The sequence below is a fragment of the Sturnira hondurensis genome, unplaced genomic scaffold (assembly GCF_014824575.4).
Source record: "Sturnira hondurensis isolate 20B ecotype Veracruz unplaced genomic scaffold, ASM1482457v3 Scaffold0013931, whole genome shotgun sequence".
NCBI lineage: Eukaryota > Metazoa > Chordata > Mammalia > Chiroptera > Phyllostomidae > Sturnira > Sturnira hondurensis.
The window spans coordinates 3,202,562-3,229,388 of NW_028086562.1; the positions used below are offsets into that span (position 1 = coordinate 3,202,562).

The 26,827-nt window shown below is 62.4% G+C and overlaps 2 protein-coding genes across 2 annotated transcripts; one reads left to right on the plus strand and one right to left on the minus strand.

Annotated features, from left to right (window-relative positions):
- The first annotated feature begins 8,570 nt into the window (after positions 1-8,570).
- On the plus strand, positions 8,571-22,042 carry WRAP73 (WD repeat containing, antisense to TP73). Its single transcript, XM_037062112.1, has 12 exons — positions 8,571-8,705; positions 12,324-12,476; positions 12,979-13,095; positions 17,003-17,075; positions 17,814-17,917; positions 18,667-18,753; positions 19,009-19,143; positions 19,235-19,312; positions 20,312-20,396; positions 21,057-21,182; positions 21,339-21,530; positions 21,692-22,042. The coding sequence occupies exons 1-12, from the start codon at positions 8,637-8,639 to the stop codon at positions 21,832-21,834; spliced, it is 1,362 nt and encodes a 453-aa protein (XP_036918007.1). The 5' UTR covers positions 8,571-8,636; the 3' UTR covers positions 21,835-22,042.
- Positions 22,043-23,220: 1,178 nt separating this feature from the next.
- TPRG1L (tumor protein p63 regulated 1 like) lies at positions 23,221-26,376 on the minus strand. The gene is made up of 5 exons (XM_037062113.1): positions 26,080-26,376; positions 25,898-25,989; positions 25,618-25,794; positions 24,327-24,480; positions 23,221-23,686 (listed from the first exon to the last, which is right to left on the minus strand). The coding sequence occupies exons 1-5, from the start codon at positions 26,272-26,274 to the stop codon at positions 23,492-23,494; spliced, it is 813 nt and encodes a 270-aa protein (XP_036918008.1). The 5' UTR covers positions 26,275-26,376; the 3' UTR covers positions 23,221-23,491.
- Between the last annotated feature and the right edge of the window lie 451 nt (positions 26,377-26,827).

Sequence of the window (26,827 nt, forward strand, 5' to 3'; positions counted from 1 at the left end):
GGGAGACATTTCCCCTCATCTCTGGGAGCCACGCTTTAAAAGGTCCCACAAATAAGGGGCAGGTCTGGGGCGGGTCTGCACCCACCTTCAGCTGACCCTGCCATCGGCCACCCTCACCACAACTCGGTCACTCTTAACCGAGTGACCGTGGACTTTTGTCAGCAGAATGTCGTTGAAGAGCGTAAGTCTCAACAGGCACAAAAAGGTTCAGGTAGAGAGAAGCAGGTGTCACCCCACCGATGTCCCCCGACCCTGGCTCCCTCCCAGGAGGCCCCACTGTCCCCAAGTCCACTGAGAGTGGGTTTGTCGGGAGATAAACAAAGTTCTAAGACAGCAGAGGAAAGAAAGGGGGGCGGGAACTTCGGGGTCTGGGGTGCGCTCCCAGGGGCCCCGGCCGGGATGTACTAGGTACGTTCCCGCCCTGCCCTGAGACTGGGACCGACGGTTATGCAATTGCACACGAAGACAAGCAGCCCGTTCACCAACGGCCAGCCGCATAGCACACTCTGCTCCTTGCCCGGGGAACCGAGAACCGAGAACTGAGAACCGAGACCTGAGACCTGAGAGGGAACTGAGCAAGACACCGCCAACCTGACCCGGGGTGCGGCTCTCTCTCGGATTGGCATTTTCACAGTCCTGGTTTCGGCCATTTTGCTATTTGCACCAGAATCCATTATTTCATGTTAATCCAACTAAGGTCCTGTTTACCCATACCCGGTTCTTTAATTTGCAGCTTCCTTCTAAGAGCTCGGGGAGGCATTTGCAACTTGGTCACACCTTCCTCATGACTGCCAAATAAGCAGGCGAGGGGCGGTCCGGATCAAAAACGATGGGCTGGGGAGCAAGCCGGAGCACGCCTTCCTCCGAAAAAGGGAAGTAGTGGGAGACCCCTGTCGGCAGCCGCTGTTGGCCCTCACTGACCGTGGGAAGCAGGGGGAGTGGGTCTCAGCCCTTTAAAGACCCAGGCGGTCCTCCCCACTCGCCGGCCAGGATCAGCAGCCCCTCCTCCTGCGCTTGCATCCTGCAGCGTCAGTGACTGGGGCGCAGCGGGGGGCAGCCGGGGAAGCAGGGCCCCGGAGGGGACCCGTTTATGAAATCTCGGTCCTGCCTGGGGCACTCCCGTCCCTTTGGTAGCCCGAGGGCATCTAGGGAGGGCTGCCCCCTCTGTGTTCTCCGTGGAAGCTCTCTCTGGCCGCAGACACCGCCCGCCTCCACGTCCCGCACAGGAGGGCAGGAGGGAGCAGCCTGTCTGGCAGGCGGGCACCGACCAGGGGAGCCCCGAGGCCAGAGCCTGAAAAAGAGAAACCCCGGGTATTCCTCCCGTGTTTCAGCCCAACAGAGAAAATGTAGCCCAAGATGTCACCCCTGAAGTCCCAGGAAATCGGTGGGAGTGGTAAGGGTGTCTTCCCTGCCCACTTTGAAGAACGCAGTGCCACCCAGGCGTCCCTCTCCCTGGGAGAAGCCACATGCCCAGTTAGCCACAGGCTTCCTGGCACACCTGCCCCACCCCCCCAGGGCCTGCTGCCTCGGAGCATCAGGCCAGCAATTAGTGCCCCCGTTCCCCTCCCCCCACACACTGGTAGTCTCTGGGGGCGATTCACCAGCTGGCACCGGGCGGGGACTGCAAGGACGGGTGCTTCCCCTGGGTGAGGGACAAGAGTGACGCAGGCTGCACAGGACACCTGGCCCTGCTGGTCAGCCCTGCACCCTGGCTGGTGGGGCGGGTATTGGCAATGCCCATGATCTTGGGTCCCGCCTGGAGGGAGAGGGGCCGGGCCTAGCCTCTCCTGGGTACCTCAGGGCCACCCTCAGGCTGTCAGGTGTGCTCCTGACGGCCACTCTCTGAGGGAAGGTCTGGGGCCTCCCCAGAGAGAGGTGACAGGGGTCCCAGAACACAGGAAGGCAGCCCCCACCCCTCCCCTCCCCCAACCATGGAGGAAAGAGCCTGGGACTTGACCATGGCCACGGTGGCGTCAGACGTGGGCAGCCTTGCTGACACCTGACCTGTCACATCGGTGGTGCTTCCTGGCCTCAGCGCCTCTCTGTGGGTGGGGGTGAGCTCCCAGATGCCTGGATCTCCAAGCAAGTGCCTGGGGGGAGGCACGTGGGGACGCCTCCTGGCCTGACTCGCCCCCACACCCCAAACACCGAAGGCAGACAGCAGTGGTGGGTGGGGCTGCCCCTTCTTGCCCAGCGCCCCTGGAAGATCCAGCTGCCTCATCCCTGGCTCCGTTTTGGGGAAATCTGATCCGGTCTCCAAGGCCCACGCCGTCCCCCACCACTGATCCTGTAGTGCCCGCCCCCAGTGTCCCCTCCTCGGCCTGAGACCTGCCTTCGGTGCTCTCTGCTCTCCTCTCCCAGTCCCAGTCTCTCAAGGCGCCTCCGAAGGCCCAAGCGGATGCCGCCCCGCACCCCGCCCGAGCCCGCCTGCTCGGGCGGCCCCAGAGAGCTAACGGTTACAGTAACATTTGAAAAAGAGAGTTTGTGCCAATTGCCAGCACACGCCTCTGCGTCCACTCCTTCGGTGAGAGGCCCCATGCCAGGCCTCGGCACCGACAAATTCGAGCGGGCATCAAGTAACCACGAGAGCCTGCGGCTCCCGCGGTGCCCGCTGTGCGCCGTGAGCACGGGCTACTCCTACTGGGGAAGTCCCCAGAGTGGCACACACCAGGCTAGTCTGTCGCCTGCAGCTGGCGCTGGAACAAACACTGAAATTCCCTTTGAGGGGTACACAGAGAAAGACGCCGTTTCCCCCCTCCACGTTCATGGCACCCCTGAATTCTACACCCCTGGCTTAGGTGGTCTCCAAGGGCGCCCCCCTGCCCAGGAATGGTCTGTGTACTGGGGGTCTCAAACTGTGTCTGGTGTTCACACCACGCCCAGGGGAGAGGGGACCCCAACAGCTCCGAGTCCAGGCTATTCTCCTTTCCCAAGCGTGTGAACTTGGGCCAACTGGTGAAGCCTCAGTTTCCCCTCTGTAACTGGGTCTGCTTGCAGGTTCTCCTTCCGTGGGCTGTTGTAACGATCACAGGGGGGGAAAACGATTCAGCTGAGCCCCCACCGACGGCGCATTAGCTCTCAGAGGCGTTTGGTGCACACCCGGGTGGCTGAACTTTCCTCCTCTGGGTGTCTGATGTGGGGCAGCAGGTCCAGGACGACAGGGCACCTCTCCCGAGCGACGGCCTGCCCTGCAGCGGAATACCGGCCCGAGAGTGGTAGACAGGGTGGGGGACAGAGGGGAGGCTGGGGACCGTCAGGCGTGTCTCAGAGCTGGCTTCCGTGTCAGCTGTCCTGAAGCGGAACCTCAGTGAGCCGGGGGGCGAGGGGGGCTTTCCCGTAAGTCGGAGCCACTTTTTCTCTGCATGTCACACAAAGAAGGGGTTTCCCAGCTCTGCCCTGTAACCTGCTAGAAAAGGCGAGCTTTTAAAAAAAGGACAATGCGTTTTGCTGACACCCATGGGGGCTACGAGTTCCGGGCCTGTTTTCTGTGTTTTGTGGGCAGGGCCCGGCAGCCTTTGAGATTCTCACCCTATGCGGCGGGGCAGAGTCGGGCCCAGGGACGAGGCGTGCGTCGTCCAGATAGAAGCATCGCTGGAGTGACTCGTCCACTCATCTCAGCTTCTTCCTTCTCTTTCCTCTATGAAGCCGAGTCCTCAGAGAGCAACACTCTTTAAAACAGCCCCTCGGCGTGCCTGCAGAAATGCCCACATTGGAAAACAAGGGGCGTGCCGCCCCCCTTCTGGGGGGGCAGGAACACACTTCTGAGGAGCGTTTCTGTCTTTCTGCAAGCCCAAGTTCATGCCTTGTATAGATGTATCTGGATGATAAATCCCCCTTGAACTCGGTGACCGGAAGCTGCCTCCCGTCGACACGAAGATGGGACCCACCCGTGAAACGCGTGCCTCTGGGTGTTGGCCTCTCTGGTGGGTGCCACCCGCGGCCGTGGGCAGGACCTCCGCCGGGTCCCACATGTGTGTCTCTCTCCGTTAAGTCCTCGGTCTCCTTTTCATCTCTGCTTCGACTGTGCTGTTTGCCTGTGTTCCGTGAGACAAGTCCTTTCTTGGTTGTGGGTGGGGCATACTCTATAAATAAACACGAAACTAAGGCTCCCTCCCTCCAGCCCCTGCGGACACCTGCTTGCGACCTGGGGCTGTGGCCCCCCCCCGCCCCTCCCCACCAAGGGCTCCCACCTCTGCAGACGACGCAGGGGCAGCGAGGACCAGCCACCATCCCTCTGGGGCCCACTTTGGGGGCGCCAGGCACTGTGCAAAGAGCACTTCAGATATGCCCTCTCTTCGCTGTTCTCCCGACCCTCCGGGGCAGGGACTATTGTCGCCCTTCCTTGCAGATGGGTAAACTGAGGCTTGGAGAGGTTGAGTAACTTAGCCACGCCTAGTCAGTGGGGAAGAAGGGCTTGAACCCTAGCGTCTGACGCCACATCTATTGCATGAACCACCACACCAGGCGGGCTTTTCCATGGCGCCACCCTGCAGAACCTGGGGACAGCTACCCTGGTCCCAGAGCCTTCACTGGAGGGTCTGCAAGATGGCGCTAAGCACCTGTGTCGTTCCACAAGTGCCCGCAGCCAGGCCTGCCTCTCCGTCACCTCCGGAGCCCCCACTGGCACACGGACAGGACTTTACAGCTCTGGTTCCCGCCTTTTACTTCATTTTTATTTTAAAAAGATTTTATATATTTATTCTCAGAAAGCAGGGAAGGGAGGAAGAAAGAAAGGGAGAGAAACATCGACGGGTGAGAGAAACCTATCAGGTGCCTCTTGCATGCGCCCCGCCGAAGGAGGACCTGGCCCGAAACCCAGGCAGGCGCCGGGACCCGGGATCAAACCCGTGACCTTTCACCTCGTGGGATGACGCCCGACCCACGGAGCCTCACGGGTCGGGGCTTATCTCTTTTTAAAAGGGTAACGCACAGTCCACAGAATCTCGTGTTGTTGCAGATTTTCAAGCACACTGTCCTCTTGTTCCCAATGCACTGCTTTTTAAAATCTTTTATTGAAGAAATCTGAGGAGGGGCGGCTGGGCTGCTGCAGGCGTGAGAGAGGTGATGGATTTTATTTGGGCTTACAGAGCGCCTGTTCCCCAAGGCTAGTCGCGAAGGCTAAACCCATGAACGGCGACAACAGCAGCGTGCCGACCCAACCACTGCCACGGCGCCGAGGATCTCCGAGCCCCGGGCATGGGGCACACAGACCCCAGCACCTGCAAGCCCACAGCCTCTGGTCAGACCGTAAGCCCTGTGTCCCAGCCCCTTGATGGTGGACGGTGTTCTACCTGTCACCCATCTGTTTATGCAGGCTCAGGGACCAGACGGAAAGACAGGCTGAGTGGGAAGGTAATAATAGCTCCCCTTGGTTTCAAGGCTAAAAGGACCCTGACCCAGGTTGGGGTGGGGAGCGGGAGGGCAGGACGGGAGGGAGCCTGGAAAAAGGGGTTGCCTCCCACCCGGAGACAGGCCTGTCCTTTCTCCACCAGGAGCAGACCACCTCCCCCTGCAGGCCAACTTGGAGCCACCGCAGGCGTCCCTCTGGAACCCAGCTCCTTAGTAACCAGGCCGGGATCAAGCCTGTGGGTGGTCATGCCCGGCTCCCCAGGACCCAACACCTGGGCCTCCCCAGCGTTGGGGGTGGGGCGAAGGCCTCCACATGGTGGGGGGGCGGGGAAACAGCAATGCTCTCGGATGCAGTGAGTGGGGACCCGCTGCGGGGAGGAGCTTGTCAGGGATGGCAGGCTCCCAACTTCCACCTGCCCCTGCACCCCGCCCCGCCTCTCTGAGCACATTAGGAATCTTGCCTCAGAAGCTGGGGTGATGAAGGCCCTCCCGAACCTCAGTGAGGCCGCTCCTGAACCCAAGAACCACCGCCCCACCCCACCCCCCGCCATCGGGACCCCACTGGGGCCCCAGCCCTCCTCCACTCCAAGGCTTGACTCTGGCTCCCTGCCCCTGAGCCAAGTTCCAGGAGGCGGTGGGATAATACCCGGCACCCTCTCCCCTAGTTCATGCCCAGCCTTCACGCCACCAACTCCCAGGTTCAGAGCCGCGAGCTGAAGCGCCTGCCGTCCTGCGTTTCGATCCCCGCAGGCTGAGCCGAACGCGCACCAGGTCCCCCTGGTGACCCCCAGGTCCTGAACTGCCTACCTGGTGCCGTCGGAGCCCGGGGCATCTACACCCAAGTCTACCCGGCGCTGGCCCAGGCTTTGCCGCCACGTAACTCCTCGGTGAGCCCACCAGGCGCGGGGCGCAAAGCGAGGAGGTAGGGCGGGCAGCGGACCCGTCGAGGAGGGTTATATGGGCGCGGGGAGGGCGGCCGCGGGCGTTAGCGCCTTCCTCGGCCGACTGAGCGGGAGGAGCGCGGGGCGGCGGGGCCTGGCCCGGGCCAGGGTTGCCTACCGGCGCTCCGCCCCCCCAGCTGGCCGCGTCGGAGTAGGGGTCCTGGGGCCGGCTCCTCCCCGCCGCCTTCCCGCCGCCTTTTGGCGCGTGTCACCCCTGCAGGGCCCTGGACACCAGGCTGGACTAAGGTCGGGCGCGGGGTCCTCCAGCTGGTGAGACTGGACCCTCCTCGGCTTGGAGGCCGAGGCAAAGCCGGGGAGGGAGGCGGAGATGCAGACTCCGCGTCGCGACGCCCTTCTTTCCCGGAGACGCCGTCTCTCCTCTCTGCCCCTGGCAGTGCTGGGCTCCTCTGCACTCGCGGCGCTTGGAGTCCACGGGCAGGGGACGCGCTGCGCCTGGGGAGGAGGTACTACCCCGGTCCTCGCAGTGGCCCCCTGTCTGTAGCCTGCTGGACACAGGGGTGAGGGTCCAGGCCCCAACGCCGGGAGTTGAGGGAACTCGTTTTTCGCCAGGGTGGCCCCAGCGGGTCTCCTCTGCCGAGGAGAACGCGCCACCCACACAGCTCACGGAGCCGAGGGCATGGCGGAGCCGCCGCCCTGCGAGGCATTGCGGATGCCGGCGACCCTCCGGGCACAACTCTCTCCGCCCCAGTCTCAGCTCTTCCCGGGTGGGGGTTGTGCCCCGTGGCACCTACAAAGTGACTTCCTACGCCAATGCTCATTTGTCACATCCTGCACTTTGCTCCCTCCCCGGGGCAACCCCTCCTGGCTGGGGTTGTAGGTTTCTGTTGTGTTTCCGCAGGTGCACGCTGCGTCCACCGCGACACGTGGGTCGGGCACCCGGAATTGCTCTCTGCCTGCAGAAACCGCCTCAGGCCAAGGCTTCCCTAGGCCCACCACGCCTGCGGTTTCAAGGCTGAGACCCTCTCTTCCCGCCCCCCACCCCCACCCCGTAGGGCAAGTAGCCCCACAAGTACAGCTAGTTTCCAGCAACCCTCGGCAGCGGGCACCTGCGGTGCACTGACTTCTGGTGCTCCTGTGGCCCGTTTTCTGCCTCTGAACCGATGCCCCCAGGCTAAGGTGACGCTCACGGCAGTGTCCCGGGTGGAACTGCGTGCGCGCTCGGCTGGCACAGAGCGAGCTCTCTAGCCGCCGCATGAGGTCTGCACCTCACCTAGTGTGCCTGGCTGGCTTCTACACACCTTTATTGTTCACCTACTCTTCGCGAGGCGCGGAGGGTGGGGACACAAAAACGAATGTCACACACATGTGCATAAGGTCGGGGACAGAGGAGGTCGGCACTGCGGTGCACAACGCTAGCAAGCGTCCCCTACCCGCGTTCATTCCGAGAAGCTGAGGGTGGGAGCAGGTGGCCGCGCGAAGGCCTGGAGGACGCGGACGGGTCTCGGTTCGCAGGCCGCAAGGTGGGGCGCGGAGTCGCGGTGGGCGCGGTCTGGCAGGCTTCCGAGGTTCTGTCTGGGCCTCTCCGGGGACGCGCTCCGGTGGGGGCCGGGGGTAAATCGCCCGAGTGGACAGACGAGAGGAGAGGAGTGGGTCACAAAGTCGGCAAAGGCAGGCGGGCGCTGTCCCAGCTCAGGGGCGCCAGTGCGGTGGCCGGGCCAGTGAGCGCGGTCCACGCGCTCTTCCTGCCGAGTGAGCGTCAATTTCGTTCTCCGCGGATCTCCGCGGCACCCGCGCGCCAGGCGGGGACTCGCTGCCGGCGGGCAGCCCGACTCAGCCAAAAGAAAAAGAGAGAGAGAAACGAATGTTTATACACCGCGCACAAAATATATGCGCATGCAATACGGTATTATATATTTACATGCACATCCATGTTTTGCGTCAGTTCATTTACGCATAAACGCGTTCACAGTAAGTGTAAATACTTCTATAAATACCCAGCGCAGAGGACGCCCAGTTAAAATTGAAATTTCAGATAAGCAGGTAATTCTTTAGTGTAGGTATGTCCCGTGCAGTCCTTGGGAACATATTTATACCAAACATATTTATGCCAAGGGTTCGTTGTTTATCTGAGGTATAAGCGCGCGTCCGGCGTTTTATCTTTCCACCCAGGCTGGAGGGACGCACCACGGAAATCCCGGGTCGCAAGAAGCCGGGTGGGCCTCCAGCGCGAACTACAAGTCCCATAATGCCGCGCGGGAGAGACCTGGTCCTGATAAGTTGCAGCTTGTTTCCAGCCGTCCGTCACTTCCGGGCGCGGCTCAGGCGGTTGGGGCCGAGCCCGAGAGCCCTGCTGCGCGGGGTCCGGCGCGGCGGGCGGCGGTCGCCATGAACTTCTCTGAGGTGTTCAAGCTCTCCAGCCAGCTGTGCAAGTTCTCCCCGGACGGCAAGTACCTGGTGAGCGGCCGCGGGGGCTGGGCGGAGGGCGGGCCCTCGCGGGATGCGATGGGCGGCGGAGACCTCGCCACGGAGCCCGGGCTGCAGGCGGCTTGGGGGTCCGCGGGGGCGGGACGCGGGCGGGGGCCCTGCGCGGGGCCGGCTTCCCTGCGCCTGGGCTTCCATCAGTCGACGGCAGAGCCGAGCAGTGCTATGTTGACTCATTCGAGGACGCAGGAGACGTCTGCTCCTCGAGGTTGTCACTTTGTCGCCAAAAGGCGAAGACGCAGTTCTGTCGTCTGGGAACGGGGACAGCGGGGCCGCTGGGTCCGGACACCTTTCCCCGGCCTCGACGCCGGTTCTAATCCCGTGCCCAGTAACTGGCCTAACTAACCAGCGTTCCCGGTCCAGATGGAGTGAGTTGCCCGCGCTGCGGGGACTTGAGCTGGTCATTCCAGGGTGGCAGAGCGGTGCGGACTTCGCGGGGCTGCCCTGTGCAGCGGACTGGTGATGTGCAAAACTCAGGGATAAGGCCAGTGCCTGTCCCCGAGGCCGAGGGGTTGGGGGGTGTCAGGTGGCGGGTCGCAGCTAACTTCCGTGGCACAGCCTGTTAAAAAAAATCATGCTTTACAAAAAGTGTTCTTTTTTAAAAAAGAGGTTTTGTTTATTTACTTTTAAAGTGGGAAGGGAGGGAGAGAAACATCAATGTGTGGTTCCCTCTCAGCGCCCCCCACTGGGACCTGGCCAGCAACCCAGGCCTGTGCCCCAACTGGGAATCAAACCGGAGACCCTTCCTATCACCGCCTGGCACTCAGGCCACTGAGCCACACCCGCCAGGCCTGAACAGTGTTCCTAGGTCCCTTAAACTTCTCCTGACTGACACTTCTGGTTCTTTTTTCAGTTTGGGCTGTTACCAATCCTTTTATTCTCATCTAGGTCTTTGAAAATATATCTCCCAAGTTACATGTTTGCCTTATTTTTGGAAGCATCACTCAACATCACATACAATAGCATTCAGCTACAACAGGCAACACGTTTTTACCTTACATGGCACGTCTCTGCCGAGTGGCTCTGTTGGTTGGAGCGTCGTCCTGCCCATCAGAAGACTGCGGGTTGGATTTCTGGTCAGGGCGCATGCCGAGGTTTCTGGTTCGATCCCCAGTTGGGGCGTGAACGGGAGGCAACTGATCCCTGATTCTCTCTCTCTCCCCACCCCCCCTTTCCTCTCACTCTAAAATCAATACACCTATCCTCATTTTAGGATTAAAAAGGGGGTCACTCCAAAACCCCTGAAGTGACCATTTTTCAAAGTGTCCTCTATAAATTAGTTCTTAAAAAATCATTTATGAAAATTCCAGTGAATCATAAAGAGGGAAATTGTATTTCCTTGCTTAATTTTGGTATTTCTTTGATTTTTACACTCTGGTCAAAATATTGTGAGACACCTGGTGGTCATGTTCGTGCAATCCTGTTCTTCAGGGCCCCGTCTTACCTGTCGGGGGAGGAAGGTCTTGTGGCCANTTTTTCAAAGTGTCCTCTATAAATTAGTTCTTAAAAAATCATTTATGAAAATTCCAGTGAATCATAAAGAGGGAAATTGTATTTCCTTGCTTAATTTTGGTATTTCTTTGATTTTTACACTCTGGTCAAAATATTGTGAGACACCTGGTGGTCATGTTCGTGCAATCCTGTTCTTCAGGGCCCCGTCTTACCTGTCGGGGGAGGCAGGGCCTTGTGGCCATTTTTAGTATCTTGCCCAGATTTGGTGCCTTTTCTCCAGTATTCCATCTCATGGGAACTCCTTGTAACTGACAAAGAGCTACAGTGTGAAGAGACAGACACACGCCTGTTCCAGTCTGCAGGGGCCCGCCCTCCTCCATTTTCCACGGAGAACTCGTGTGGCTCTTCTCAGTGGGAACTCGTAAAACAAACCAGCCATCGCGTCTAGCCCTGAGAAGCACAGACGTGAAGGAGTTACAGCCAGAAAGCAGCTCCTGGCCCCGCACTGCGCTGGAGCCCGCAGCCAGCGGACGAGCCAGCGTATTTGCGTGTCCAGGCGGAAACTGTGGGCTCACACGTGGACCCGGACTGGGCGTGGGGAGACGCATGTCTCGGGGACCCCAGGGGCACAAGCAGCTTTACTGTCCCTACCAGGGGTCAGTCAGCGTGTGTATGGAATGCCTCCTGTCCTCTACTCGTGGCCACACGGCCACCCACACTCAGCACGTCCAGGCACCAAACGTGGCGTCCCCCCCACCAAGCAGCTCTGCGTCCTGCCCTTCCCCCTGATCCTGGCACCCTTCCTGGGGAGCACTGGGTGCTGCCCGCCTGGGGCCTGGTCCCGCAACAGTGCCCCCTTCAGATGCCGGTCCCAAACAGCAGGGGCCCGGGTTACCCCCAGAGGCTCTCTGACTTGACCACAAGTGGGGGTTCCCACAACCCCTCTGCAGGTTTGGTTAAGTTGCTCAGCAGCTCCCGGAACTCAGGGAAATGTAGGCTTATGTCGCCGCTTTGTTAAAGGGAACGAGGAAGGACACAGGTGCACAGCCCGCCGAAGGAAGACGGGGTGAGGTCAGAGGGTCCCCAGTGCAGGGGCGTCTGTCCCCGTGTGGTCGGGGAGCCCGGCTCTCACTCTGCGGATGTGTTCACCCACCTGCTGCTCTCTGAACCCGCGTCACTGCAGTTCTCCTGGAGGTTTTCTCACGTCTGGTTGTTAAATCCATTCTCAGCCTCTTCCTTTGCAAGGGAGTTGGGGGCAGGGCTACAAGCCCCCAGCTTCTAAGGGCTTGGTCTTTCTAGGGACCAGCCCTCACCCGGAGCCCCAGTCTCCTCATTAGGACAAAAGGTGCTCCTACCACCAGGGGGTTACAAGGGACCAGGACTGCAGGGGCAGGGACAAGTGTCTGTTTTCTACTTTGTCCCAGGAGGTGAATGAGCATTTATGAAGCACCTTTCCATTCGTAAACTGTAAAACACATTTTGACTCCAGTGGGTTTAAAGACTCCAAGTAGGTTTTGTACGAAAAGGAACTGTTGGCCCTGGCTGGTGTGGCTCAGTGGACTGCGTGCCGGCCTACAAGCCAAAAGGTCACTGGTTCTGTTCCCAGTCAGGGCACTTGCCTGGGTTTTTGGGCCAGGTCCCCAGTTGGGGGCGTTCCAGAGGCAACTACACACTGATGTTTCTCTCCTTTTCTTCCCCCCTTCCCGCTCTCTAAAAACAGATAAATAAAATCTTTAAAGAATAAAAAAGAGAACAGCCGTCCTGGCAGTCATCCGCAGCAGTGGCCGCCCGGCCTGGAGCCAGCCCCCGTTCACTGGCTGTGTGCGCCGCCGCCCGGAGAGGGCGGGCTCTGCCCACTCGGGGTAGTTGTGCAGTTACGGCAGGAGCAGGCGGTTACTTAGAGTTTTCAAACTGCTTTGTGCTGGACTGTAACAGTTTCAACACCTAGGTTGTATGTTTCAACTTTACCTTTTTATTAACTCATTTTTCAGAATGGGCTATAAATTTGGTGGTGAACAGGGAGCCGTCCAGGTAGAAAGCGTGTCGGAGAGGAGAGGAAGCAGAGTCCCTGAATCGGGTGGGGGTGTGGGGCAGGCGCTGACGGGCCGGCCCCTGTCTCACGGCTCCTCCCCTGCTCAGGCCTCCTGCGTGCAGTACCGCCTCGTGGTGCGGGATGCCAGCAGCCTCCAGATCCTTCAGCTGTACACCTGCGTGGACCAGATCCAGCACGTCGAGTGGTCGGCCGACTCCCTCTTTCTCCTGTGCGCCATGTACAAACGGGGGCTGGTGCAGGTGCGCTGCCGGGGCCGGGCCGGGCAGCGTCCCGAGAGGGAGCCTGACGGCGTGTCGTTGACCTCCATCCCGGTTGCAGAGGGCGGCCCCTGGGGCTCCCTTTGAAAATAGCAGTTGTGCTCTCATGGCTGTAGCACTTTACAGATGGGAGAACACTCAGGGCTCTCAGTCCGTGAGCAGATGCAGCTCGGCACAGGGAGTGTTTGCAGACAGCCCCAGCGTGCCACTTGCCGGCAGGCAGGGCAGCGCTGGGCTGCAGGGTGTGTGGCGGGGCCTGACCAACTGAGGCTCTGGGGACTGCAGAGGGGTAGCGACGCCTCTCAGAACCAGACAGAATGACCCCAGCAGTGTGGGGCCCTGTGCGGGGCCTGGGCACCAGGCGTCGTGGATAGACGGGTGGAGGGGCAGGGCCTGTTTCCCTCCACACTTGGCACTCCGCTGTCATTAAGGCTCACTGCCCCCCTGACCAGGGGCTGTCCCGCGTATCTGTTCTGTCGTCCAGGTGTGGTCCCTGGAGCAGCCCGAGTGGCACTGCAGGATCGACGAGGGCTCCGCAGGGCTGGTGGCTTCCTGCTGGAGCCCCGACGGACGCCACATCCTCAACACCACTGAGTTCCATGTAAGTGATGCCCAGCCCAGCCCCCTCGTCCCGGGGGGGGGGGCCTTGCCCTCCAACCTGGAGATGCACCGAGTTTGTGCAAGTGGCCCCTCAGCCCCCCTTAATCCAGGGAGGTGACTCTGTGCGCCCCGAACCTGAGATTCGGGGGCCGAAAGCAGATGGTCTGTAGACGGGGTTTGCTCCTGTGGGTCGTCGGGGCCCCGTCAGCCCTGCGTGCGTCACACTCTTTCTGTCCCGTTTGGGAGGACAGCGAATAGGTCTCTGAAAAGCACCACGTTACACGTTAGGGTGAAACGGCTCCTGTGATTCAACAGCTGCAAATGTGCTTTGATTTGAGCCGATCCATGTCTCTCTGGTGTGGGCAAGGGCGGCCATCATCTGCTCGTCTTTCACACGCTCGTGCTCACTGGCCTGTGGGCTCGGGCGGGAGCGCGAAGTCTGGGGACTCATGACTGACATTGGGTGAGTCCGCCAGGTGCCGTGGCTGGGCCGGTGTGCGTCTGCCGCACACGCAAGGCCCATGGGAGGGTCCTTGGTGCCCACGGCGGGTTTTCAAGTGAAGAGACCCACACGAGTCCCTTCCGGGTGCCTTCTGAGGCGCCACGCGGGCCCCCGTGGTTCCGGCAGAAACCCGAAGCGCTGTCGGCACTCAGGGCTGCGGGCTGCATGGTGGTGGCCTGACCAAGGGCTCTGCGGGGGCGCGGTGATTCCTGGGGGGCCCTGGGAGTCACCCCGTGACAGGTTCTCTATCCAGCTGTGAGGGGTTGGCATGTGAATGGCTTCAGGCAGCTCTGGCTTCACACTGTCCCCATCTGGGTCCTTAGACACGTGGAACCCCTGTCCACCGGCATGGGCGGTGGGGGCAAGGTGGGACATGACACGCAGAAGGTGCCCTCGACTAATGTCTTCGGAGAAGACTGTGGCAGCTTTGCATGTAGCCTCGGTTCTCAGAGTTCTCTGGGCCAGATCCTGACACGTGGCGGGGTGTCCCTAGCCGCCCCCACCAGGGTGCCTTGGTGGGGTGTCGTCCCACAGACCTAGAGGTCGCCGGTTGGACACCCAGTAGGGGCACAAGCCTGGGATGCAGGTTGTCGCCATTCGGCACGGGGACAGAAGACAGCCAATCCGTGTTCTCACGTCACTGTCCCCTCCCCCCTCCCTCCCCCCGGGCCAAAGGTAAAAAATTTTTAAAGGCCCAGAAAAGAAACCCCAGCCACACCCAGTCACAGTTACTCTGTTTTATTCCTGTGAGTTGGTGGTTTGGCTCCTGCATTGAGACGCGTGAGCTGCTGTGAACTGTGCCCTCCTCACACTCTGCACCGCGGTGCGGGGCCGTCGCCGTCCGTGTGGGGCCCTCTGTCTGGGCCCCGCCTCGCTCCAGTGGTCCGCTTGTCTGTCTCCACGCCCAAAACCGGTGCGCGCTTCCCGGCCCCTCCCGGAATTTCCAGCTGCGGCTGTTGTCGGCCAGAATCGAGTCTTTGGGCCGGTGAACGCGGGCGTCTTTCCGCTGGAGTCTTCAGCGTGTCTCCGACAGCGTGTTCGCTGTGGAGGGCTCGCACGCACTCAACCAAACGTCCCGCTCGGCTCCGCTCCGCTCCGTGGCGGCCTCTCAGTCTGCGTCCCGTCTCCCCCACCCTGCCACGCCCTGCAGCAGAACACGAGACCACTCACACTCGTCGTGGTACACACCCCCCGGGGCTGCGCTCAGTTCGCCAGATTTCTGTTGATTTCCCAAACACTGTGCGTTGAAAACGTCCTTTTAAGTAGTTCTGCCCACGTGCAGGGGACCTTCCACTTTGCCAGCAGTGATGACAGGACAGTAAAGAGGTACAGTCTTCAGTGTCAAGCAGCCTTGAAAGTGTCGTGGAGAAAATTAGCTTCTTAAAAAGCGGTCTCTCACAGTTGGCTGTGGAGAGGCCTGGGAGAGCAGGTGACAGAGGGGGGGGTGGCGTCCCCCCGGCAGGCGGGCCAGGTCAGGGCCCCCGGGTGCCCTTCATGCTCCCCGAGCAGAGCGGCCGCGTTAGCACAGCGGCGCCGCTTTAACCGGGGCCGCGGAGACAGCGCTGGGCCCATGCCCGCCGCGTGAGCCTGCCGCGCTCCTCTCCAGCGCGGGGCCCGTCCTCGTGGGAGCGCGCCCCACCTGTGTCGTGCATCTGGGGTTACTGGAATTTCCGCCTCTTGGTTCAAGTTACAAACAGTCAGTTTTTTAAAAATCTTCTGTGATGGGGGCAGGCGGGTAAAAACCAAGCTATTAGTGCTCCGTGTCTCCTCTGCCACAAGAGCAGCGGAGACAGCCCGGTGTGCCCCTACTGCACCCAGGCCCCGCTGTGGAGCCCCCGTCTCGGGAACCGGCTTCCTGGGTGTTGTGCCTGCCCCGTGGGCCGGCCGTGTGGACCAGCGCTGAGATGGGGCCAGCAGACCGGGGGTGCTGGGGTGGGTGTCACAGGTAAGCCCTGAGTGACAGGTCTGGGGGCAGGGGTCGTTGCCTCTCAGTTACGCTCGGAAGCCACAGTGAGCCCCGTTCAGAGGCAGGGCCGGCCCCATGAGTGCAGTGCCCCGGCCCTTGGGGCCACATGGCTGTGGCAGCAGCTGGTGGTGATTCCAGACCTTCTCCCCCAGTGCCACGTGCGCCGCGCAGAGAGGCAGTGACAGTCCCCGGACTCAGTTCCTCGTGTGAGAAGGACGGGTCAGTGCCACCTCACCTCCCTCATGGGGCGTCCTGTGCAGGCAGCACCCTGGTGCCGGGCGGGGGCCCCTCGTCTGCTATCCTAGCGCGTCCTGCCCGACTGACCGAGAGCAGCTCTGCGGCCTGCGTTCGTCCCCTGCAGCGGAGCCTATGTCACAGCTTTGTCATCGGTCATGTCTCGGGCCACTGTCACCGCCCTGACACAGCAGGTCCTCTGGAGCAGCTGTGGGGCCTCCCCCTGCACCTGGTGGGGCAGCTGCAGCACGGGGCTCTGGGGCCGCCACAGGTGGGCGGAACGGGGAGGGCCCGAGACACGGAAGTGGAGCAGCGCCGGTCACGGGTGACCGTGTGCGCCGGCTCCGCAAGGACGGGGGCGGGGCGGCCTCCGTTCTCACACGCGTCTCGTCGAGGTCAGTCATTTCTGACCGAGATGTTCATGGGAAAGTGCCTCAGTGCCCCCCTCCGGTTCTTGCCCCGACAGCCCTTTCGTGCCAGACCCACGTGGTCAAACCCGAGTCTCTCGGGTCCGAGGGAGACGATGCAAGCACGGGCAGGACTGGCTTCTGAGCAGATCACACCTGGCCCAGAACTTCCGGGTGTTGGGTGCAAATGCTGCCGCTGTTTTGAGTCAAAGGGTGGAGGTTGGAAGGCCAAGGCGGGCATCCCCACACAGAGGTGCAGGTGTCCGTCACGACCCCGACAGGTTTTCTGTCCCCTTGTGACTGGGTACGAGAGGGAGGAGTGAACGGTGGACCACACTCCGCGGGGGGCTTGTGGCCGAAGGGGCAGCGTCTGGAGGTTTCAGGGCCAGGGCACACCCCCCGGGTCGGGCGGGGCTGCCGCTCCCCCCCGCCCCCAGCCCCGGAGCAGCCGAGCGAACATCCTGTCTGCTTTTCTGCCTGACAGTGTTTCTCTGGCTGGCAGCCGCTCTCCTTGCTCACAGCGTGGAAATGCCTCCTTTGGACTAAAGGGCACTTACGTGTACCTGTTTATTCCTTTCACTTTGTGTCGCTCAAGTAACCCTGTTACCACGTGACAGCGCTCCAGAGCGTGCCGAATCGATGCTGAAGTGGCTGCAGCGGCGTGGGGGGGCGGTCTCGGGACCCTCCAAGGAGAGCCCCTGCCTCCTCAGGCCACTGGCTTGGCTCACAGCTGGGGACCGTCTCTGAAAATCTGACGCTGTGACATTTCCTTCCCCACTCTTGCCCCTTGGCCTGACAGCTGCGGATGACAGTCTGGTCCCTGTGCACAAAGTCCGTCTCGTACATCAAGTACCCCAAGGCCTGCCAGCAGGGTGAGTCCGCGGGGACACGAGAAGTCCGTCCTCTGCAGTTGCTTTGGGTCTGCCGGCCGTTTCCTCCTGGGAAACCACCGAGCAGGCACGCCGGCTCCCAGCCGGTCGTTCCCTGAACCCCGGGTCACCGTGCAGCGCACTCCAGACCCAGGTTCTGTCTGCGCACACGCCCTGGCGGCTCAGGAGACAGGGCCCCATGACACGAGTTCCCGCAGCTGAGTGGGGGCATCCGAGGGGTAGGCGCCAAAGGCCTGGGCATCCAGAGCACGTCCCCTACGCGGGCGTCACGGGCTCGTGGTTGACGTGGGTCCTGCACTTCTGCACTCTGGGGGCGTGTCCCTGGGAGGTGTGTGCGTTTCCTGCGTGGGGACGGCCCTTCCGTGACTCGGGTGTGCCGTGCACACGTGTGGGCGCCTGGCAGGCACGTGCAGACCGGAGCACACAGTCCAGTGCCCCCCTGGCCTCACGGCGAACCTCTCCTTCCCCGTGATGGGAGCACAAGGTGAACGCGTGCCACTGGCCGCCTGCCCTGTGATGTGCCTGCTCTCGAGGAGTGGCCGCTCCGTGAGGTGCTCCGTTCCGCAGTGACAGTCTGTGGGGCGTCGGGGCAGGTGACTGCCCGTTGCTCTCAGGTTCCCAGCGGTGTCGCTGCCCTCGCCCCTGCGTTGAGGTGCAGAACTGCCGCCGGCCGGCCTCCCGTTCAGCTCCTCGGTGCCAGGCCCTCTCCTCTCCTGGCAGGAACCACCTTCTCCCGGGACGGCCGCTACCTGGCCTTGGCCGAGAGGCGGGACTGCAAGGACTACGTCAGCATCTTTGTCTGCAGCGACTGGCAGCTGCTGCGGGTGAGCGCCCCTCCCGCTGGGACCATCGTCCTGCCGGGTGGACAGGGTGTGGCGGTGCCTCTTCTCCAAGCTCTCAGGGCCCTCCCGGGTCATGTGGGGACACGTGACTGACTTCAGGGCTCCCAGGGCGGCGTGCCGCCTGGGGCTTCCGGGAGCACCAGCGGTGAAGCGTTTGGTGGAAATGGTGGGGGCCCGGCCTGTGTGTCCAGAGCCAGCACCCCCAGCCCCCTTGTGCCGTGTCAATCTGTCAGGAAGAGTGGCGGACTTGGCTTTGACCCTAAGCACCTGTGCTGGTGCGGCTCCTCCAGGTGCCGGGGACCAGGCTCAGAGCCCGCTGCAAGGAGCACATGGATGCCAGCGGGGGGGGGGCGGTGCAGGCACGGCAGGGTGGAGGCAGAGAGGCCTCTGGAATGCGGTCAGAGCATGGGGGGCTTCACCAGGCACGGGCTGGGGAGAAGGGTGCGTGGGCAGGAGCCACAGGCAGCGTCCACTGGGCTGGCCACGCTGAGTGCTGCCCCGGAAGCCCTGACACTCTGGCCAGCAGCATCCAGGGGGGACGGACCCCTGCCCTTTGTCCATTTCTGTGTAAGACACCTGCTCCTCTCCGGAAGTGTTCAGAGCGTCAGCCACGCGTAGGCATGCATCTGGCCGGGACAGCCCTTTCTGATGGCTGTGTCTCGCCGCCCCCCCCCCCCCCCCCCCCCCCCCCCCCCCCNCACCCCCCCCCCCCCCCCCCCCCCCGCCGGCAGCACTTTGACACAGGCACCCAGGACCTCGCCGGCATCGAGTGGGCCCCCAACGGCTGTGTGCTGGCGGTGTGGGACACCTGTTTGGAGGTAGGAGAGGCCCTTCCCGTGTCCCCTGGTGCTTCCCGAAGGCGGTGGTGCCCTGGGCAGCCCCAGTGCTGCTTGTCCCTGAGTCTCACCGCTCGGCTCACCTAGTGAGACCTCAGTTCCAGCGAGTGTCCCCATGTGCCCGTGCCACAGAGGGCGGCGCCTGCCACAGGGCTCCCCCTGCGCCCGCCTGTCCCTGCGTCGCCCTCGCCCAGCCTGGTGGGACCTCAGCTGACGACGGCTGCGTCCCGCCTGCAGTACAAGGTCCTGCTCTACTCGCTGGACGGCCGGCTGCTGGCAGCCTACTGCGCGTATGAGTGGTCCCTAGGTGTCAAGGCGGCGGCCTGGAGCCCCAGCAGCCAGTTCCTGGCGGTCGGCAGCTACGACGGGAAGGTGGGCCAGGGCACCCGCTCGCCCGTGGGGAGCCCCGAGGACGGGTGCGGGCGATGTCCCCTGCCGTGGGTCTCACTGTGCTGTCCCCCAGGTGCGCATTCTCAATCACGTGACCTGGAAGGTGCTCGTGGAGCTCGGGCACCCCGCCTCCGTCGGCGACTCCAGAGTAGTAAGTCCCCCTGCCTGTGTCCAGGGGGGCGGGGGGTGGGGCAGGCCGTGCTTCCCCTCGCAGTGTCGTCTGGGCTGGCGCAGGAGCTCCGCTCACTGTACACAAGTGACTGGCCGTGTCCCCCGACACACTGCTGGGGCCCCTGTCCCATCCCCGCCGCCCTTCCTGACAGCTCACTGCAGATCTGTCCTGCACACTACACACCCTATGGGCCTCCTGCCGGCCAGCACCGAGCAGCCATGGCAGGGCGAGGTGCTGTGTGCTGGGTCACGCGGGGAGCAGACGGACCCCTGCCCTGTGGAGTAGGGGGCGAGGGCTGGGGGTCTCCCCAGGGCAGCAGGGATGTCACCGGCCCAGGGATGGCTGGGGCCCCGGCCGGCAGGGAGCAGTGCGGGATCTGGGGGCAGTGCTTTCGGCAGCGGGAATGGCAAGTGCAAGGGTCCTGAGGTGTGGATGTGCATCTTCCGCAGGTGCCGGGGGACAGCAGGGGACCCAGACAGAAGCCCTGGTCTTGGGAAGTTTTCCCACGGTGGGCAAGCTGAGTAAGAGATAGGGCAGGTGCGGCGAGGAGGGAGGGAGCTGGCGGGCACAGCGTGAGGCCAGGGGCCGGGAGGCCAGGTGGGGAAGTAAAGTCAGGAGGAGGGGGCAGGGCTGCGCCAGCCTCTGGGGAGCCTTGCATCAGGCGGCAGCGCTGCCCGTGGGCCTCGGAGGACTTCGCTCCTGGATGCTGGCCCTTTCCCTGTTGGGCTCCAGGTCCCAGGCCGTGTCCCCTGAGCCCGTCTCTGCCACCACGGAAAGGCTGGCCTTGGCTCACTGGCCCAGGGAACACGCAGTCACCACCTGCCATCGCTGCCGGTCTTAGGGAGCAGCCTCGCAGGTGGCACCCACACCAAGAGCCCCAGAGAGCGCGGGTCCCCATGACCCCCTTGGACCTGCAGAGGCAGCATTCCGTGTCCGGGTCGGGCGTCACCGCTATGCCTGCGCGCCCCTGTCTTCCAGGTGGTGTATAAGGAAGCAGAGAAGAGCCCACGGGGGTCACTGGGCCGCCCTGCCTGCCCTGCACCCAGGGCCCCCGAGAGCAGATGTGAGCCCTTTGCCTATTCTGTGAAAAGGGGCCGCTAGGTCCATGTGGGTTTCAGACGCCCTTCTCTCCTTCCATGGCGTGCGCCACAGCCGCCGGCCTGCCTGCCCTCCTCTGCGAGTCCCCCAGCGCCTGGGTGTGGCTACTGCTGACGGAACAGCAGCCCTGGAGACCCAAATCTGACAGCCAGCACTCCGAGGCCTCACTTTAGTAGTGAAGCTCCCTTGGGGTTGAGCCGTGTGGCCCGGGCAAGTCCCTTGTGTGTGCCTCTCCCCTGGGACACAGACATTGAAGTAGAAGCCCAGACGCAGTCACGGGCAGCACAGGGCGCTTCCCCCAGTGTCCCGAGGGCTGCACACGCATCCTGCAGCTGTCAGGTCTAGCCCCGGGCACCAGGAGTGGGAGGAGACAGGGAGCACCAGGGCACCAGAGCTGCCAAGTCCCCGCTGGGGAGGGGGAGGGTGACATCACCCCAGGCAGGCCTTCAGCACCGTGACCAACCTCTGGTCCCCCCTGGTTTTGGGACAGTTGCCCTCGTGTTTTCAAGGCCCAGTTGCACGTCCCTCCATCTGAACCGAGGGAAAGGGCCGGGGGACTGCAGGGTCTCGGGTGCACCGGCGTGTGCCGAGACGCAGCTGTGTGGGGCCCCCATTCCCGCTGCAGACGAGATTGCCGAGGTGCCAGTGTCCCTGCAGACCCTGAAGCCGGCTGCTGACCGAGCGAACCCGAAGATCGGCATCAGCGCGCTGGCCTTCAGTCCCGACAGCTGCTTCCTGGCCACGAGGAACGGTGAGCGCCGGCGCCCACACTGCGGTGTCCGCCTCGGCTCACTCTTGGTGCCCGTCCTGGTGTCGGCCGTCGGAGGCCAGTGTCCCAGCCAGGGTGGGGCTGAGAGACCGACCACACAGGGTGACCAATCACACACCCGTCCGTGTCTCCCCCCAGACAACATCCCCAACGCCGTGTGGATCTGGGACGTCCGGAAGCTGAGGCTGTTCGTGGTGCTTGAGCAGCTGGGCCCCGTGCGTGCCTTCCAGTGGGACCCGCAGCAGCCCCGTCTGGCTGTCTGCACAGGAGGCAGCAAGGTGTACCTGTGGTCGCCGGCGGGCTGTGTGTCCGTGCAGGTGCCCGGGGAAGGTGAGCCTGGGGCTCTGAGCTCCACTGGGTGGAGGCCCACCCGGCTGGAGGCGGTTTGGGGCCCTAGCCGGGTCCCTCCCTGTACCCACGGGGTCTGGGGCTATGCTGGCTCTGGGGCCCCAGCCTCCTGTTCTCACCTCAGGCCACCTGCTTTCCTCCAGGTGACTTCCAGGTGCTGTCCCTCTGTTGGCATTCAAATGGGGACTCGCTGGCCCTCCTCAGCAAGGACCACTTCTGCCTGTGTTTCCTGGAGGCGGAGGGTGGGAGTGGCAACGCTTTCGGGCAGCTGGGCAGCCTCACGTAGGGCTGAGTGAGTGGCCTGGCAGGTAGGGGCGAGCTTGGCCGGGGCGGCCCTGAGAAAGGAGCCAGCTCCTCGGGACCGCGCTCCAACCGCCATGGTCCAGTGAAGGGGTTTACATTTATTTTTCCATAGCAAGGTGTTCTTGTAAATACGTATGGTCTGAGAATCTTTGTATTTAAATATGTGTTAATTCATTAAAAGGCTGATGCTGCTTTTCTTGAAAGGTTTGGGTCACAGCCAAATTTTAGAACTGAGCCCCCAGTAGCCAGTACCCCAGACAGACACCCCACCCCCGCTCCCAGACCCCGCCCTGTCACTGCTGGTCTCCAGACCGTGGCATCCGCACTGGGGAGCAGGAAGCAGCTCGGCCCCTCAGGGTGTGTGCACAGAGGGCCCCCCGCAGGTCGGCCCCCACCTGCCTAGTGGGCTTCCTGGGGAGGCGCCGCCCTGCCTGTGGCTCTGGGAGTCTACGGACAGTGGGTGGGGTCCAGACCCAGGACTCCTTGTCCTGCCAGAGCAGGAGGGTGCGCCACTGGGGTGTCATGTCGAAGCTGGCCAGGCAAGGACCTCGGGGCCCTTGTCACTGCGCTGGATGGCAGGTGACAGGCCCCCAAAGAAAGGGAGGACAAAACAGCTCAAGGTTCGAAACACACCCGCCCCTGCAGGAGGCGGCTTTCTCGGTTGTCCCACCTGTTTCAGTCACCACCTCCCAAAGGGGCCTGGCCGGTCACTTCTGAACGTCTACAAGGAGCCCTGAACACAGCTCAGGACGGAGTGGCCGGTCCTGCACAGGCCACAGCCGCACCAGGCCAGGGTAAGAGGGGACCGAGCACCGGCTCTTGGAGCCGATGGAGAAACTGCCCAACGTGGCTGGCAGTGGTCCCCATGGGGACGAGCTCCCTGGGCACCAGGCCCAGGCATGGTTACGGCAGGAGCTGCTTTGTGGGAACCAACACGGCTCCTCCAGCCAAAGACATGCACTCCTCACACGCAGACCAAGCAGCCCCCTCTTCAAACATGAACACGGTTCTGACCGAGACGCGCCGTCAGGAAGAACGTGGGCGGAGCACTGCTACGGTGACTTTGTCCAATCAGTGAGTGGCCTTAAAATTGCTTTCTCCAAACCTTCTGGGCCTGGGAAGGATGCCACGTTAATACCGACGTAATACAGAGAAAGCCTGGCTTTGGACTGACACCAAAGTGGCCATTCATTCAGGAGCTGACGAGGCCGCTGGCCTCACTAGGCCGCTGGCTTCCTTTGTATTTACAAAGGGATCGGGTTCCCAAACAACACTGGACCCCGAGGGTGAGCCCATCTGTGACTGTGGGCACTGAGGTGGGGCTCCTAGGGGACGAGTGAGAGGACAGGCTCAGGGCCAGCGGGGACACTCAAGAGCAAGCACACGCACGAGGTTTATTGACATGCTCGAGGGCGGGAAGGGCGGAGGATGGCACCTGGTGCCCCAGAAGGAGGAAGAGCCACCGCCGGTGACAGCAGGTCCGTTCTGTGTCTGCCTGGAGCTCAGGAGCAGATGTCCCCAGCCACCTAAGTGCACGGTCATTTGGCTGTGTCCTCATCGCGCTCGGACCCGTAAAGGGAAATGGCCCTGCCCGAGTGTGGGGAGGAGCCGGCCCCTCCGGGAGGCGCCCAGCTCGGCCTCTAGAAGCCTATCTTGCCCCTGGTCATGGAGTAGCCCAGCTTGGCCTCGTTGTTGATGAAGGACATGAGCCCCACGTAGGTCTCTATGAGGAGGGGCTGCTCCAGGACCAGCACGCCGGTGGCTTGTCCCAGCACAGGGCCCTCCTTCTGGGCTTTCTTGACAGCCTGGATCAGCAAAGACCTGAAGCTTTCCAACTTGAAAGAGAAAACGCAGAGCTGGTCAGAGGGCTCCAGGGAAGGAAACCCCTTTCTGGCCGGCCCAGGGCACTCTGCAGCCACATCCCAGCAGTCCTCAGCGCCCCTCCTCATGGGGCCCTCCGGAAGCACCCGTGCTCCCATGCGGTGTGACCCTCCCAGTTGGCCCTCGGGGCCCCACTCTGCGGAGATCTGAGTGGTCTCGCCACAGTCAACCGCCTGACCCTTACCACTGCCAAGCCAGGCATCAGGCCCGGCACACAGCTGGCTCTCAGGGCTGGCTGGCAGGGGACCTGCCCCAGGCCCAGACTCTGCTCTCCCCACTGGCCCCAGATGCCCTCTCCTGGCGAGCGTGCAGAATGCAACTGTGGCACTGGCCAGGCTCGCCTGCCGGGCCCCAGCACCCCCTTGAAGACAGTGATGGCCACAAGGCCCACGTTACAAAGCTACACTGACCAGGAACCACTAGCCATGTGGGGATATTTTAATAAACAAGTTATTAAACACTAAAAGTTCATTTCCTGTTTTCCTAGCCACTCTTCAAGTGCTCAGCAGCCACATTCCCCCACTGTGCTGGGCAGCACAGGCCCAGGACAGCTCTGTCACCGTGGGGTGGCGCTGCTGTCGCGGGTTGTCTTACTTGGCACAGAGAGGCCGTCTTCTCATCCGCGCCAGCCATAGGGTGCTCGACGAACGTGGTATAGGGCACGCTGGTGGACCAGGGGTTCCACCTGTCAATGAAGGCCGGCCGGCTCCGCTTGTCCCACTGGACTCGAACCCCCAGGCCTTCCCGTCTGTCAGAAAAGTGAACGAACTTCACCCGGCAGGCCACGGCCTCCCACTTGGCCTGCCCAGTGACAAAGTGTGGTGTGGAAAAGCTAGTCCGTGAGTGATGCAAGACCTGTGACAACGCATCACAACGGAAGAGGGGCCAAGTCCCAGTGCTGAGAGCCCTGCCCCATGAGAGAAGCTGTCTTGAGTGCTCTGAGATAGGACAAACTGAACACGATGGCGTGGTCAAGCTGAACTTGGCCTTTACATGGCTCCTGAAATGCACAGGTAGCAGGAAGACATGCCAAGGGGCCTGCGAAACGACCAGCACTTGGGTAACCGTGAGTCCATCTCCCCGAGCGCCAGAGGCTTTGCCTGGCTTCGCCTGCTGCACGCCCGCACTTCCCCGACTCCTGCCCTGTCCTGAAGCCGGCACTTAGACATAAGCTGTCCAGTCAGGGGGCTGTGTCAGTGTCCTGGTTTCTGGTACTTCGGGAAACTCCCCTGGGGCACGAGGACCAGCTCTGCAAAGTGGGCCACCCCACGATTTCCGACTTCCCTGGCCTCCCTTCAGGAACGTCTGTAAGTCACAGTGGCACACTGCCGTTTTCTGCTCCAAGGTGAGCATTTACGGTGGCTTCTGCAGCAACCTAGGCATTACCACTGCACTTCTCCGAGTCACAGCATCTGCACCCGACGGGCGCTCATGCTGCACACCCTGGGTGAGTGCTGCGTTAAGGAGATAGGTGACTTCAGTGTGGGGTAGAGAGGCTTCCAAAATTGCTTTTACAGAGTAATGGACAAGAATTGGGAAATGCATTGAGTCTTTTCATCAATAAAAAATATAAATAAATAAACGGCAGAACTGACGTGACCCATGTATTCCTGGCCAGAGAGAAAATGCTGTTTGGTCCTCATGTGAGACTGTCCGGGTCGGGCCTATTTCCACGCATGCTGGATCGTCTCCACTACAAACCTAAAAGCTGTTTTTGTGCCTGAATTCCTTTTGGCGCATGGGCTGCCCAAAGTCACTAGCTTCCGTTCTGAAAAACTGATTTTGGAGCTGAAGCTTTCCTGTTTTCAAGTAACGGAGGACACAAGACAAGGCAGGGGCTGGTTTTAGAAGCGCAGGTGCCGCGCCCTCTGCCGACCAAACTTACTTGTTCAGCGATTTCGGGGGGAACTGGAACTCTCCGCAGGAGATGGTGTCCACGGCAGTGAGGGCCACCCGGACCACCTGCTGGCACTGCAGACTGATGAAGTCGTACTTGCAGATGAGTAGCGACTGGTCAGTGATGAGCACCAGGCGCTCCTTCTCGTTGTTCCAATGATCCACCCTGCAGCACCGGGATGCGTCACCTGCGCGCCTCCGCCCCGGACCGCCAGAGCGCTAGGGCGGGATCAGGGACCGGTCGCCCACCCAGGACACGCTCCGCTTACTCGGTCAGCAGCCACACCCCCTGGATGTCACCGTCCTCCACCGGCCGGACCACCACGCGGATCTCGTCCACTGCCTGCTCGATGGTGCCGGGCTGCACGCGGGCACAGGGCTGGGCTCACTCTCCGTCCCTGCTCCCCCGTCCCCACCCCCAGCCCCTTCCCCGGGCCGGCCCCGGCCTCACCCGGAACACGAAGTACTCCTTGACGCGGGCGCGGCGCGTGGGGTCGTGGACGTTGAGCGGCCACAGCGTCTGTCGCAGCGGGGTGCCCGGCCGCCTCCCACCCGCGCCGCCGCTGGCCCCGACCTCTTCGCCGGCTGCCAGCAGCGCCGTGGGGCTCGTTCCTGCCGAGTCCACCGAGTCCCGCAGCTGCAGCATCGTCGCGCTAGCCGCCCACCGCGCACCCGGACCAGGACCCGACCCAGACGACGCCGCCACCCCTCAGGCCCGGCCCTACCAGGCTTGGGCCTGGCCCACCCCACGCTGCTCCGCGGGCCGCCGCGATTGGCTTCGCATCAGCAGCCCCGCCTCGGGTACCGCCCCCTCCGGCCCTTATGATTGGCTTTTTGCCAAACCGCCTTCCACGACTGGCCCGTCTCGCCGCCGTTCACAATAGTTCCCGCCCCTCTCACGCCGGAAGCGCACTCCAACTTCCTGTTTACGAGCCCGAGAGGGGCGGGATCGAGGCCAGTTGCCAGGGAGACGGGGAGGTTGGTTGCGGAAGCACCTTTCCAGTAAACGGACCGCCCCGGATTTCCAGACGCCTCTCGCGCTTTCCCGCCGGGGAGCCGACCTAGTCGCGGCCGAGGTCACAGCATCAGGGGCTGAACGAGGATTCATACTTGTTGGGTCCGGGTCGAGGGGTGAAGTTACTAGAATCACACCTGTTCTTCCCGGGCGTGACCTCCTTGCCCGGAGCGAGTGTCACCCG

Coding starts and splice junctions, on each gene's coding strand:
- TPRG1L (XM_037062113.1), bottom strand. CDS start 26,274: ATGCTGCAGCTGCGGGACTCGGTGGACTCGGCAGGAACGAGCCCCACG. Junction 24,481..25,617: donor CCCCCGAAATCGCTGAACAA/GTAAGTTTGGTC, acceptor CTTTTCTGACAG/ACGGGAAGGCCTGGGGGTTC. Junction 23,687..24,326: donor AGACGGCCTCTCTGTGCCAA/GTAAGACAACCC, acceptor TTCTCTTTCAAG/TTGGAAAGCTTCAGGTCTTT.
- WRAP73 (XM_037062112.1), top strand. CDS start 8,637: ATGAACTTCTCTGAGGTGTTCAAGCTCTCCAGCCAGCTGTGCAAGTTC. Junction 12,477..12,978: donor ACAAACGGGGGCTGGTGCAG/GTGCGCTGCCGG, acceptor TCTGTCGTCCAG/GTGTGGTCCCTGGAGCAGCC. Junction 20,397..21,056: donor CAGGGCCCCCGAGAGCAGAT/GTGAGCCCTTTG, acceptor TTCCCGCTGCAG/ACGAGATTGCCGAGGTGCCA.